Source organism: Hyperolius riggenbachi, chromosome 2 (genome assembly GCF_040937935.1).
Source record: "Hyperolius riggenbachi isolate aHypRig1 chromosome 2, aHypRig1.pri, whole genome shotgun sequence".
Lineage (NCBI taxonomy): Eukaryota > Metazoa > Chordata > Amphibia > Anura > Hyperoliidae > Hyperolius > Hyperolius riggenbachi.
In genome coordinates this window covers 522,398,965-522,414,073 of record NC_090647.1, presented here as the reverse complement: position 1 = coordinate 522,414,073, position 15,109 = coordinate 522,398,965, and the positions used below count along the sequence as shown (strand labels likewise).

Sequence of the window (15,109 nt, the reverse complement as noted above, 5' to 3'; positions counted from 1 at the left end):
AAGCACTTACTGATGGGAGACCTCCGGCAAGCCTGCCGCCGCCACTGCCACTATTGATTGCAGGAGGGGGAGCGCTGAGAGGAGAGCCCGAGGTGAGGGAGGGGGGGAATTACCCCCCTCCCCACCAATGTGCGGCCAATGCTCTCCTCTTATGCTGTGACCCCTCCTGCCCCCCAAAAAGGCCCTGAGCGGGCCCCGGGCCTCCCAGCGGGGGCAGGGGTCGCATCCCCTATTGTTACGCCCCTGACTATGCCTAGGTTAGGGTTAGTTGTAAATAAGGGATGGTCAATGTGAGAATAGGGTTACAATGAGGGAGAGTAGAATATAAGAAAAATTACAGATATTCTATTGTCGGTATTACCATGCACCCATTGTACGGGTACCCCTATTAGATGTACGCCTCTAAGGGGTTCTTCACAATCAATGTTTTCATAATTGAGTACAATGATGTTAGCTCATCAGAGTTGGATACTTCTGGGTCTGACAAGTGAAGTATGGTCCGGTGTTAGTCGAGGAGCAGAAATACAGACACACCAACAAACGTTGATTCCAGTAATATCTTTAATGACAACCTGTACATGGTCTATTGCAAGCTTTTGAAAAATCTTAAATTTCTTATTCATGCATTATACATAACTGGATCAGTACCATACTTCTTCAGGCATTATCAGGCCTGGATTTGCATCTAGGGAGCCTATAGGCACTCTAAACGTCTCCCTCTATGAACATATAAGTGTACTGTCTGGCCCAGCTGTCACTTCTCTCTTAGTTCACTTGCAGCTATAGGTGCCCCTTGGTATTACGTAGCCACAACAATGCTCAGTATTAAGTAGCTAGAGGTGGCCCTGAGTGAAGGGAGATCTGGTCAGTGGAATGCTGAGATTCAGGTGAGTAACCTCTCATTTACACTCTGGGAGGGAGGCACTTGGGGAGGTGTGAGAGCCGCCTTTCCATCATCAGGCGCCTGTAGGCACGTGCCTACAGTGCCTTATGATAAATCCAGCCCTGGGCATTATACAGAACTGGATAAGTACCATACAGTGCAGTACTGACCCAGTTCTGTATAATGAAAGAAGAAACTTGACGTTTCGAAAGCTTGCAATAAACCATGTACAGTTAGTCATTAAAGGTATTACCAGAATCAACGTTTGTTGGTTTGATGTCTGCACTTCTTTTGAGTCTGTGACTAGAGTTATTACAGGTAGAGGATTACCACATCAGCCAGGCAAGTAGCCTTCTCAGAAGGAAGTCAAGTCAGCAACGCCACCGTCCGTATCCCTCTTATGCCAGCTTTCCTTTAACTCCGTCACATTCCAAACAAACCGGTGATACCTTCCTGAATCCTGAGTCATCATTCCACCAAACTCGCCGATGTCCTGTACGTTCCTCCTGTCCCCTTATAAACGTATCCCCAAGAGCATTGCACAACCAAAACAAATCCTAATAGGAGAGTGACATTATTTTTAAGGATTTCTGAAAACTCCACGTCCTGTGTCAACATTCAGGTTTCCAGGACAGGACATTAAAAGACTATCAAATAAAACCGTTTTAGGAGACACTGAAGTCAGCTGTTAGTCAGGCTGGTTGTGAAATAACACACAGACTAGAATGAAGGGCAAAAAGCTGGTTCGCTTTTTCTTCTCTCTCTCTCCCTCCCAAACATACAAATACTCTTTCCCTGCGTGAGATTATTACGGGGTGGGGAGGGAGTGGTGCTCAGCTCTAGCTTCTCCCTTTAAGAGGCATTCCGGTATAAATTCATTGTTCCTCCTCCTCATCTTCACATCTCTCTTCTTGCTCACATCCACAAGCTGGAGAGAGGAACTCACAGAGAGACACTTGTGTGTGGATTTAGCTTAGGAAGCTGGAGGCTCAGTCCAGATGCCACAAGCAGCCTCGCTCTGCACTGCTCTCCTCCATCCCAACAAAGGACAACTTGCAGCCAGTCCCCTCAGTCCCTGAGCTCAAGGAGTTAAAGCATCCTTTCTACTAAAGAGAAAAATAGCAACTGTCCACAGTGCCGGTGCTCCATCTGTCTCTCTCTGCTTCTCTACTCCCACCCCTGATGCTGGTGGAGAGGAGGAAATAAGTCACCTAAGCTGCTGTGCAAAGAAAGTTTAAACGTCTATGGGCTTCTGTTGACATTTTAGTGCCGGTGGTTGATTCATTCCAGCCTAGTTTCTTTTTTTTTCTCTCATTTTTTTCCTGCCCTCTCTCCAGTTTTCCAAGGTGGGGGGAACAATGGTGCTGATCCTGCTGGTGCTGCTGGTTGCTGAGTTGCACTTTGCTGCTGCTGATTCCAATAGGACTATAGACGCTGGCTTGGGGGAGACACCTGCTTCTTCTTCTGTTCCTTCTGCTTCTCCCAGGCATCAACATCATCACAACCACCACCAAGGTTCTGAGAACCAGATGAGGAGCGGCATCGTGCAGAACATAGACCAGATCTATGCGGCGGGGGGCAAGGTGGGCTACATCCTCTACGCGGACGGCAAGAAGTTCATCCTGGACTTGGAGAGGGATGACCTCCTGCTGTCCCCTCACTTCAGCACCAGGTACCTGGGACGCCTGCATCCTCAACACCGCGTCCACAAGCACTGCTTCTACAGGGGGACGGTGGACAACAGCCCCCAGTCCCTGGCCGTCTTCAACCTCTGCGGGGGGCTGGATGGATACTTTGCCGTCAAGCATGCCCATTACACCGTCAAGCCCCTGATCAAGGGTCCGGCTGGGGTCGGACAGGTGTACAGAGACGCGTCGGAGAGGGTGCTCCACGTCTTCATCAAGGATCGCTTCAGCTTTGAGACGGTGCCCAGCGGGGCCAGCTGCGAGACGAGGGGCTCTGCCAAGCATGTCCACAAGCATGGTGGTGGCAAGGGCATGTTCTGGAAGCACCATCACAGGTGGGGGAGCCCACACAGGTTCAATCAGACCTCTTTCGACGGGGCTTTCCTGCAAGGAACCAGGAGGCGCCAGAGGAGGTCCATCTCCAAGTCCAGGTTTGTGGAGCTTCTGCTGGTTGCCGACGAGTCCATGTCCAAGAAATACGGGAAGGACCTCCATCACTACCTGCTGACTTTGGCATCCATCGCTTCGCGGCTGTACAGCCACCCAAGTATTGAGAACCACATCCGCCTAACGGTGGTGAAGGTGGTGATGATCACGGACAAGGACAAGGGTCCAGACATCAGCAAGAACGCCGCAACAACCCTGAAGAACTTCTGCAAGTGGCAACACCAGCACAACCAGCTGGACGATGAGCACGACCACCACTACGATGCGGCCATCCTCTTCACCAGAGAGGTAAGGGGAAAGGGGGGCAGAGGGTTTCAAGTGATTTGGGGTTCTTGGTCTTCTAGAGCTTTATCATGCCGATTTTGTTAGCTGAATAAGCAAATAAAGTGGCCATGTTGGCCAGCCTTCCCACTTCTTAGGACAAGACTAACTTTTTTGAAATAGGTGTCCCTGGAAGTTATTGTCCTGCTATTCATAATTGGAATAGAGCCACAACTTTATTGTAGATCTTACCTTGAAGTCTTATTTTACCTGGTGGGTTTTTAAGGTTGGTATTTGTAGTGGTGTTTATTTAACTTGCAATGAAGGACAGAGTGTCCATAACCCGGAAACCTAGTTTAGAAAGTAAACCAGCTGTGATAGTGCTGTGTCATGGAATGGTGAGTAGCTAGTTTACGGTGGCCACACACCTTACAATTTAATTGTACGATTTGTGGGTTCTCCTACGTGTAGGAGGACTTACCTACACCATCTGAAGAATATGCCATGTGACCTTGACCTTCACAATACTCCTTACCTGGTAAAATTATGTATCTGACCTTAGATACCTCATGTTATTAGTAAAAGTGTCCCTAATGAGGATTGTCTGGAGCTGTTGCCCTGAGCAGCCAATCCGAGTGCAGCTTTGAAACAGAACCAAAAATCTGATTGGTTCCTGTGGACAACATCATCATTTGGTTTTTTAACTTAAAATAAAAAGGATTTATGTCACCCCAAGTACAAGTGGGGTCACCATCATGTTTTTTGGGGCAACCTGAATCAATCAAGCAGGGCTTGCTGAGTTTTGTAGTTCAGTGCTAGTCACAGGCTGCATATGCTGCTGAAAAAGCAAAGAATGCTCTGCCCTTAGGTGTTGTTTGGGTTGATACATAGTTAAAAGGAATGTGTAGTAGAGCTGGGCTGATTGAGATGTTGCCAAGTTAAACAGGGAGAAAGTTGCTGTCAGTGTCTGTCAGCTTTTCAGAGCCTGGCCAGAAGCACAGAAACAGCTGCTGCTGCTGGAATAAAGGGGAAAATATTAGTAATGGTAGCAGTTCCTAGCAATAGCAATCATTGTAACAGCAGCAGAAGTAACAGTAGTGGTAACAGCGGGAGGTTATGTGTTGTTATCAACAAAGTACTGGTAGCTGCAGCAGCAATAGTACCAAGAGTGATGAGAATGGCTTTACTGGTTGTTGTGGCAGGCACTGTGGTATTGGCAATAGCGTTACCCAAAAGCGATGGGGAATAAAATGCTTATTATTAAGGCTTGCATGCAAATTTGTGGGCCAATCAATTGGACAACATGATCATTTTTAACTAGCTGGGCAGTTTGAACAAAAAAAAGAAAAATCTGCATTTACTTGTAAAAATTAGCATCTTATTTATTTCTTAGACAATCTGTCTGGTTTTTATTGCTGTCTGTTTACCCACTAAGGAAGTCTCTAGGAGGTCTCCCCCCTCCCCCTTCCCACCAACATCACCACTTTCTGTGGTGTCACTGACAGCAAAAAGTGGAGAAAATCACTCCAACAGAAGCACAAACAGTGATGAAATGGGGAAGAGCTAGAATTTCTGTGAAGATTTTATTGTAGTCTGAGCCCCCGTTGGTGATGTTGTCTCACTTCCTGTTATACTAGTGGCAACAGGAAGCAAGAGGAGTCTCAAGTTTGGCTGTAAAGGGTGAGATATAGTTTCTAACTCTTCCTCGAGGTCAGTGGTGTAGCTAAGAAGCTGGGGGCCCCAGTGCAAGTTTACCATTGGGGCCCCGAAGCCTGCTATAAATAACAATTGATACAACACACCAAAACCAATCAAGGAGTCAGGACAACCCAAGTGTCAGAGATGCAAGAAGGGTCTGGGAAACTGTGCGTTAATGATCGCTACTATTCAAATCAACTAAAGAAGTGAATATTATCAGTACAGGACCATTAAAGAGCTAATGCTGTGTTTGAGGGGTGGGCCCCTCTAACCCAAAGGCCCCGATGTGGTCGCTACCTCTGCACTCCCTATTGCTACACCACTGCTTAAGGTCCCTAACACTGGCAAAAATGTTGAGGCAGGAGTTCTAGACCTAATATTAGTAATAATGACAGTATTAATTGTAGAATGTATGGTAACAGTAGTAATAATAATAATGGCAGTATTTGTATAGCGCCTTTCACCTGTCGGACTCAAAGCGCTTGCGAGGCAGCCACTAGAGCGCACTCAGTAGGCAGTAGCAGTGTTAAGGGGACTTGCCCAATAAACTCCTTACTGAAATAGGTGCTGGCTTACTGAATAGGCAGAGCTGAGATTTGAACCTAGGTCTCCTGTGTCAGAGGCAGAGCCCTTAACCATTACACTATCCAGCCACTGCATAAGTAGCATAAGTAGCCATTTTAGAGGTGTTGATAGAACAGTTGTTGATAGCGGCAGTAATAATAGTGGTAGTAGTAATAATGGTAGTAGATGGAGCAGGCGTAGTAACTGAAGTATAAGTAATGTTGGCGGGAGTAGTACTAGTTGCAGTAACATCTGCTAGCAACACTGGTGATACTTGTCGGTGTTTGGTAACTTGTACCCAGAGCACAGACATGCCAGATACTCTGGAACTGACTGCACAAGACCATGCACTGTGGGATGCCCCCTGCCAGCGGGGGGGTGCCTCCTGCTGAGTCAGTCCATCTCCCAGGCATGGTCAGCAGGTGTTCTCACTCTTGTTTTCCCAATGTCTGGAAACACGCAGCTCTCCACTAACAGCCCAGTTCTGCTTTCCTAAACACAGTCATTCATTTTATTTTGAAAACACAATCTGAGAGCGGAGCACCACCCTGCTCTTACTCTGCAGCGGAGATATTCCTTGACACCATGAGTAATTGGGATAAACAAGAACATTCCTTCCACATCAAGTGCCTGAGGCCTCTGCGCACCTCCTCGCTGAGCATGTGAGGATTCCTGCCATATTATCTTGATTATCCAGCTATCCCTCAAAGAAATAAGTGTCAGCTTTCAGCTTGTTATTCTCCCGCCCGTTGTGTCGGTGAAAGCCGCATGGCCCGCTGGAGTCCCGCCGAGAAATGACAAATATTAGAATGTTAAAGAGGAACTCCACCTTGCAACCTGTTTCCTCTCCTGTCTGCTAAACATGCCATTTGCCAGGTGGAATTCTACTTTTATTTATTTATTTTCACATTTTGCTGCCAGTTTGACATTTATTATCAAAACGCATGCATATACACTTGGTAAGTCTGGGCCCATAATAGGCCTTTAATTGGTGTACATGTAGTTAAGGCGGGGCAACATTTTTGGCACAGGGTAAAGCTGAAAAATTGCTCACCCTACTCCTGCAAAAGTCCTGGCTGCGTTAATTACTATTCCCCCTCCAGGTCACTGTGGACCTGTGTGTTAAAACGTAATTCGGCTTCCAGCTATTGCCGACGGCCCTGTTTTTATCATAATTTGGGCATCATCTGTTGACGGTGCTCAAATTACTGTCTGAGCACCACTATAGCTGTATTTCACATTACAGCCTATGGCGGCTCTTGGTGTGCCCTAGGCAACGGTTTGACCGTATGGAAGCGCTGGCCTTTCTTGCAGGTAATGTTACTAGCATACTCTCAATGCATGCTTCAAAGTACTCCCTGCGGGAAGTGATGTCACAGGTCACCGGTAGTTCACCGGACACCTATTGAAAGCCATGGACATTACAACCTAAACAACACTTTTTATCTCGATTTTTCTTAACCGGCACTTTTAAAGGGGAACTCCAGTGAACATTTTACTGTTGGCAGGTGATGTAGCTGCTGCATGGTTTTTGGCAGTTGGAAACAGCTGTAAACAGCTATTTCCCACAAAAGTTCAAACTTTTCTTGTGGGAGGGGTTACTTGTGGGAGGGGTTTCACCACAATATCAGTCATACAGCGCCCCCTGATGGTCTGTTTGTGAAAAGGAATAGATTTCTCATGTAAAAGGGGTTATAAGCTACTGATTGGGATAAAGTTCAATTTTTGGTCGGAGTTTATCTATAACTGTCCACTGTCCCTGGTTCTTGCTGTAAGTCATTCACTAACCCTGGTTGACACTGTTAGACATTTACTAGCCCTGGGTAGATCTGTTAACCTGTTAAAGTGGACCTGAACTCTTGCACAGGGCAGAAGGAAAGCATATAGAAATCCACCCTGTATCTATTTAGAGAGTTTAGCCTGTCTACCCCCCCCCCTCCCCGATCTGTGACTAATCACAAGCTGTAATTTGATCCCTCAGCTGTGTCAGCTGACTGCCCTGGCAGAGAGCTCATTTGTAAACACAGGATGTTAGCAATATCTCTGCTTCCATGAAAGCAGGAAGTAGACAAACTGCAAATGTATTGCAGGATTTGCATCAGCTGTAACAAAGAAATGTTTTTCTTCAAGGGTTATTATGCTGTTTCTTGTCTTTTAGAGCTGAGATGAAGTTCTGAGTTCAAGTCCGCTTAACTACTGTTAGGCCTCATTCACACTTTGTCTGCTTCTGTCCACTTTTTTTCAGCACATCAATGTTACAGATTGATACAGGCAGGCAGAAGCGCACTAGTGTGAATGAGGCCTTATGGTTAACCCTCTATATCTCTCAGGTTAGCATAACTCGGATCAGTGAATAATGGCGCACAGCGCCTATGCATACAAATGGCGCCGCATTAAAAAGATGCGCTTATCACTATTTATCGTTAGTACTGCATAATAATGGCGCACAGGGAAAAAAGAGGAAAAACGGCACACACTAACATTATTTATCAATAGTGCTGTTCATTTGCCAAACAGCAGACGTTATTGCCCACAGTAACGTTATTTATCAATAGCGCCCTACATAAGCCAAACTGCAGACGTTATTTAACTGCAAAACGGTGAATGGATTTAATGTAACACTGTCAAGGTTAGGGTTAGGCACCACTTTGGGGTCTTAGGGTTAGGCACCATCAGGGGGTCTTAGGGTTAGGCACCACCAGGGGATCTTAGGGTTAGGCACCACCAGGGGGGTGGTTAGGGTTAGGCACCACCAGGGGCTGGTTAGGATTACGCACCACCAGAGGGGTCTTAAGGTTAGGCAATACAAGGGGTATTAGGGTTAGGCACCAACCGGGGGGGTCTTAGGGTGAGGCACCACCAGGGAGGTTTTAGGATTAGGCACCACCAGGGGGGTGTTAGGGTTAGGCACCACCAGGGGAGTGGTTAGGGTTAGGAACCACCAGGGGGGGGGTCTTAGGGTTAGGGATAGGTACAGAGAGGGTTCTTTGTGTTAACGCTAAATAACAATAAGGCTTTAACGTTAAATAACAATAAGGCTTTAACGTTAAATAGCGATAAGCAGCAAACGGATTAGCGGCAACACCGTGCGCCATTATTCGCAGGTGCCATTTTCAGATGGATCCAGCATAACTAGCCTTGTCTGATCACCTGCTGTAATCCTCATTCTGTATCCTGGGGTAGCGTTACCGTTTAATTACAAAGCACAAGTGTATGTGTGGGGGAGGTGGAGGGGTCCACATCATTACTCAAAGTTGTCCTGGGCAACACAATCCCGAAATACAGACCTACACACATTCACAAGCTTTCAGTTCCTGAACAGCAGCAAATTCTTTGGTGTCTTTTATGGGGAGGGCTGGGAGGGGCCAGAATCTTTCCCTGATGTATTTTGGATCTTGTAGCAAGAGAAGTTTGGAAAATAAGGCAATATTTTCCTTCAAGCTCCGTATCCATTCATGTTTCCCTCAGTGTATATTTGTGGGAGTGAAGAAGTTGTTTAACCAAACGTGCCAAACATGTTTCCATCCAGGCTGGGTTGCAGGCATTCCTAAGGCCTGACCTCATCACTGGCGTACACCTGAAGACACAGCTATATATTTCTCATGCTGGAGTCCAGGCGACCCGCGACTTTCTCTCCCTCTGATGGAGAGGAGCAGCTCTCAGCACCAGTGTTCTCTGAAAGAGGAGAACTGGGTTCTTCAGCACCGTGATTAACCCGAGGAACTGTAGTGAAAATAGTGTAATGGATAACATTATTTACGTTGTGTTTGCCCATTATAAAATCTTTCTATGATATACATTCTGAATTTCATCACAGATGGCAACATATTTACTCCTGCCGGGTGATCTTTGCTGAATGTCCGTGTCTGAGAGTCCTAAGCACAGAGGGAGATCCTGCTTGCTTGGGTTAAAGTTCCTCATTAAAGATTCTCAGAAGACTCTAAAGACATGGCAGGACGTAGATCCTGGGAATACTTGGCCTGTGCTTTCATGGTATCAGGTTGATTCAGTGCTACTGGCAAATCTAGGGAGGCAAAAAAAAAGATCAGCTTAAGGAGCCACTAACGGTCCAATTTCTAGGGAAAAATCGTTTGAGCGATGAGAAATTCTGATCAGACGAAAAATCGTTCACTACACCATCAACTAACCAATCATTGCTTCCTATCTATCACGACCAACAAGAAAATCCAAATTTTGGTTCGACGAAAATTCAATCGGACGATTGTTTTTATAATCGTTCTTTATCGATTGTGCCCATCAACTGAGATTATTTACAACCAATCCGATCAGAATTTCGCTAGAAATTGGACAGTTAGTGGCCAGCTTTAGATGTCTGATCAATCATTTTCGCAAAATGCTTTATTTGAAGTGTACCATAAGCGACATGTGACTTCATGACTTTTACAGTGTAAAACACATGAATAACTGGGCTGTTTTTCTTTGCTGCCTAAAAGGCAATGCAATTTTCAGGCATGGAAGTGATAGCTTCTGTGTTGTCGGTACCTTGTTGGGAATATAGTAAACCTCATTGATAAGAGAATTACAGCCATTATAACAATAGTTGCCATGACATGATAGCTGCACTTCTGGGCTGGGAGTAACATGACATGGTAAATATGCGTAAAGAAGAAACCACCACCTACCAGAAGGCAACAGGTGCTCACAGCACCGGGTGTAGTCATGGCTAGGGGTGCCGCTTTAGTGCTCAGACACTGTGTTATTCCACCTGGGACCTTTTCTCATAGTTTGGGCAACAATTGGGAAAATAGCAGCAGGCAGTGCAGGGGACTCGACTATCTTGCACCCCTCCCCCTTCCTGCCCCATGAGCAATGTGTCTCCTCGCTCTCTACACAAAGCCTGAAGTGAATGAGTGTGCAGAGCAGCAGGGTGAGTAGAGAGAATGATTGCTGTGCTGCAGCTGGGATATTAGCAGGGAGAGGTAGTAGGATGTGTTTAGTGCTTCAGAAGTTAACGGTCATTAGTACCCATGTGCACTGGCTGCTGTAATAGCGGAGTGCCCTGGACTATTGTTTATTTACACTGATCAGAGTAATTAATCAATAACGCAGGGCAGTCTGCTGTTGCAAAAGCCAGCAATACAGGTGTGACAGCCGACTTCTGTAGTGAGCAGAGAAGCAAGCTCCAGGCAATTTAGATTAGCTTGATAAGGTAATCTTATCTCTTTTCCCAGCTGCCCCTCCCACCCTGTTGTTTTCCCCATGACCCTTTCCTCTTTTCAGATTTTAGTGTCTTCTTGTCCCTGCCAAACTGCATTGGTGATGTCTGCTGTCCTGGTGAGAGGTCTTCCTGCCAATTCTCCTCTCCCACCAGGCTCTCTGTCTTGTGCCTCTACCTCTTTATCATCCCTCCTCCTATTAATCCTCCTCTTTCGTATGTCCCCCTTTTCTGACTGTCCTCACAGAAGCTCACAATCCAATCATAACCATAGTCGTACTGTCCTAACATATTAATATTGTGTACAGGAGTCTAGTCCTGGAAAAAGAGGTGAGTGGACTCACCCTAAAAACCCCAGCGGCACGCCAAAAAATAGGCATGGTCAAGCAAAATGTGGGCGTGGTCATGGGTGGGGCCAAATATACATGACCTTAGCAGTGATGTAAAAGGTCTGCCAGGGAAGTTTGAGCTCTGCCGTAGTGTATCCCCAAAAATAGATGTAATCTGACAGCATTTCACCAAAAAGACACATAATCTGGTAGAAGTTCCTCCAAAATACAGATAATATGGCAGTGGTTCCCCCAAAATAGACAATGTGGCAGCAGCAGCTCCCCCAACATACACATAATTTGGAAGCAGTTCCCCAAAATACGCAAAACCTGGCAGTGGATCACCCAAAATACACGTAACACCCAAAATACATATAATCTGGCAGCAGTGGTCCCCCAAACATACACAATCTGGCAGCAGTTCCCCAAAATAAACGTAATCTGGCAGCAGCAGCCGTTCCCCTAACATACACATAATCTGGCAGCTGTTCCCCAAAATACATAACAGCAGTTCCACAAAAATGCAGATAATCTGACAGCAGTTCCCCCAAAATAGGTACCCCCAGCATAGGTAGCCAGGTCTATAGGTGTCCCTAGTATAAGTAGTCATGAGTATAGTAGTCCCCAGTATATGTAGCCAGAGGTATAGTTGCCTAGTATATGTAGCCAGGGGTATATGTGCCCAGTATATGTAGTCAGGGGTTTAGTAGTCCCCAGTATATGTAGCCAGCGGTATAGGTGTCGAGTATATGTAGCCAGGGGTATAGTAGTCCCCAGTATATGTAGCCAGGGGTATATGTGCCCCGTATATGTAGTTAGGGGTATATGTGCCCAGTATATGTTAGGGGTATATGTGCCCAGTATATGTAGTCAGGGGTATATGTCCCAGTATATGTAGCCAGGGGTATATGTCCCAGTATATGTAGCCAGGGGTTTATGTGCCCAGTATATGTAGTCAGGGGTATATGTGCCCAGTATATGTAGTCAGGGGTTTATGTAGTCGGGTATATGTCCCAGTATATGTAGTTAGGGATATATGTCCCAGTATATGTAGGCAGGGGTATATGTGCCCAGTATATGTAGTCAGGGGTATATGTCCCAGTATATGTAGGCAAGGGTATATGTCCCACTATATGTAGGCAGGGGTATATGTGCCCAGTATATGTAGTCAGGGGTATATGTCCCAGTATATGTAGGCAAGGGTAAATGTCCCAATATATGTAGGCAGGGGTATATGTGCCCAGTATATGTAGTCAGGGATATATGTCCCAGTATATGTAGGCAAGGGTATATGTGCCCAGTATATGTAGGCAGGGGTATATGTGCCCAGTATATGTAGGCAGGGGTATATGTCCCCAGAATAGGTAACCAAGTGTCCCCCCAGCATGAGGGGAGCAGCGCAGTGGAAGGAGAGCTGTGCGGACAGCGGGGAGCCATCCTTAGGGCTCTCCATCCCTCCCTCTCCCCTCCAGAACTAATGTGCGGGCGGCTGGCAGCGGGCAGGACTTGTAGACCAGAGCAGCGGCATGCAGATCTTACCCGGATCGAGGAAGAGGTAAGTCCCGCCCACTGCCAGCCGCCGCACATTAGTTCTGGAGGGGAAAGAGAGGGATGGAGAGCCCTAAGGTGAGGGAAGGGGGGGGGGGGGAGACGTCCGCCCTTCCCCGCTGTCCGCACAGCTCTCCTTCCACTGCGCTGCTCCCCTCCACACATGCCAGGGTGGACGGCGTCCACCCTCTGAAAAAAGCACATGGACGTCATCCACCTGCGTCCACGCCCCACTCGACCCCTGATTGTGTATTTATGTAGCAATGATATTTTCTGCGGCACTGTATAGAGTACAGAGTTTAATAACAATTGATGATTCCTCCCCCCCCCCAATCCCCCAAAATTGGAAGCAACAAGCTCGGCGCCCCAACCCATCAACCCTCCCATCAAAACAATTGGTTGTTTTTATTATTTTTTTTTGGGCGGTCAGATTCTCTAGGTACGCCACTGGAAGAAACGCACACCTGTAACCAGCGGATGCTGGTGCAGCATCCGAAGGCATTGGTAATCCACAAGATCAAAGGAGGAGTCCGCACACAGACTTGATCAGTAACAGTAATTTTTTTAGTGTCCCATCACACATGTACAAGCATCCAACGGTACACCGACGATCGTTTCGGGGCAAATCCAGTCCCCTTTGTCAAGGCGAATGACAGACATGTCAGCCCTAGCCTTGATAAAGGGGACCGAATTGGAACAATGGGACAATGAACAGTTCACTGTTCCTGATCAACTCTGTGCGTGGACCCCTCCTTTGATCTTATTGCAAATATCATAACTGCACTTGTTAGATGGACAAAGAAGGAGCATTGGCACGCTAAGGATGCTTCTGGGCGGTTGGGGGGAGTGTTGCCTGCGTACATCAGGGATTGGTCTGGTGATGATGTCCTCCCTGGAGCACCAAAATAGAAATGTCTGTAATATAAACAGCCATCTCATCCAGGAAAGACTTTATTGGAGCAGGTTCAGGTAGGAGAGTCACATAGTTGTATGCTGAACGTTGGCGGATGGTTCACATTAGTTGAGGAATGTTTTATTCTTGCCATGTACCGTCGCGTCCAGTGGCGTAGCTAAGGAGCTGTGGGCCCCAATGCAAGTTTTACATTGGGGTCCCCCAAGCACTCTATACGTAACAATTGATACGGCGCACCAAAACCTGCCAATGGCAACTACAGTGTCAGAGGTGCAAGAAGGGAATGGGGAGCAGTTTGTTAATGATTACCACTATTCAAAGTATCTATAGAAGTGATTATTATGAGCACAGGACCAATAAAGAGCTAATACTGCAGTTGAGGGAGGGCCCTTCGGGGCACCTCTGGCCCAAGAGCCCTGATACGGTTGCAACCCTTTGCAACCCCTATTGCTACGCCCCTGGTCGCGTCGTATCTTTTCCCATTACTTGTAACTTGGGATTTAAAAAAAGGAAAAAAAAAAGAATTACTGAATAAATGAAATAGTCAGGTCATTATGTAGCACAGTTCCAAAAAAAGAGAAAAAAATATTCCAGTTTTCTGCTTATATTTGGCAGCCGGTGTTTTTCGCCTGGGGTCACGCTGAGCAGTTTATAGCTGAAACGCACAGGTTGGGTGGAGGAGATTGCAAATGTCAGTTCTGCAGCTGAAAGTTTAAACAGAGCCCCGGAGAATTTCCTCAGCTGGCGGACGCGTATCTTGGACGGCTCCTCGCTGTTTGAGAGGGCGCCCGCAGCCTTGAGGAAAGGCGTGGGGAATGTCGCTCCTGCGGTTCGTGGGTAAGATGTGAATTTGATTTTTTTTTTCCCCACAGAGAGGTATTAGAGTTCAGAGAGAAAAATTCTCCACTTAAGCCGGGGTGGAAACACGCTTTCTTAAACTTGTTGCATGCTGTAAGATTTACACATTTTATATCACGCCTAGCACGGTGCCAAAATCTCAACCTGTGCATACTCCCCGACTAAAAGGGAGTCTGAAAGCAAAAGAACCCCTAAAAAACAGATATTCACCTAAGGAGAGGGAAGGTTCTGGGTTCCATTCCTCTCCTCGGCCTATTGTTCTTGCGCTGGCTCCCCCATTAGTAGTCTCCAACTGATCGGTCAGAGACTGTTCTCTTTCGTTTCGGGTGGGTTTCGAAAGTCTTTAGGAACACTCGGGCTCTAGAAGACGGGCCACTTCATACTGAGCACGTGTGAGCGCTCTCCCTCGAGCATGCGCAATATGGAGCCACCCGTGTTCTGGAGCACTCGGGCTCCCAAAGTCTTCCAAAACCTCCCGTGGCAGGAGATTTGAGTGGAGGAGCCTGCGGGGAAAAGAGGGTGGGTGTGGGTGTGTGTGTGTGTGTGTGTGTGTGTGTGTGTGGGGGGGGGGGGTTCTTTAGTTTTTACTTTCAAAGATTGAATCTGACCTCTGAAGCATGCAGAGCAATCATGTCAGTGTGTGGTACAATTAGGTTCATTCAGCTCCCAACAAAGAAAAATCATTAGCCTTGAGCCTATCAGCACTGTGGTGTTATCAGGAGTGTTTGCTCAGCCAGCTAAAAGTGT

The 15,109-nt window shown here is 46.8% G+C and overlaps 1 protein-coding gene across 1 annotated transcript in view; it reads left to right on the top strand.

Annotated features, from left to right (window-relative positions):
* Positions 1–1,807: 1,807 nt before the first annotated feature.
* The window catches only part of ADAMTS5 (ADAM metallopeptidase with thrombospondin type 1 motif 5), a 143,907-nt gene continuing 130,605 nt past the window's right edge, over positions 1,808–15,109 (top strand). Inside the window, exon 1 of the mRNA XM_068270594.1 lies at positions 1,808–3,303. Coding sequence (XP_068126695.1) covers positions 2,242–3,303 — 1,062 coding nt within the window. The 5' untranslated portion in view covers positions 1,808–2,241. The remainder of the gene's footprint in view (positions 3,304–15,109) is intronic.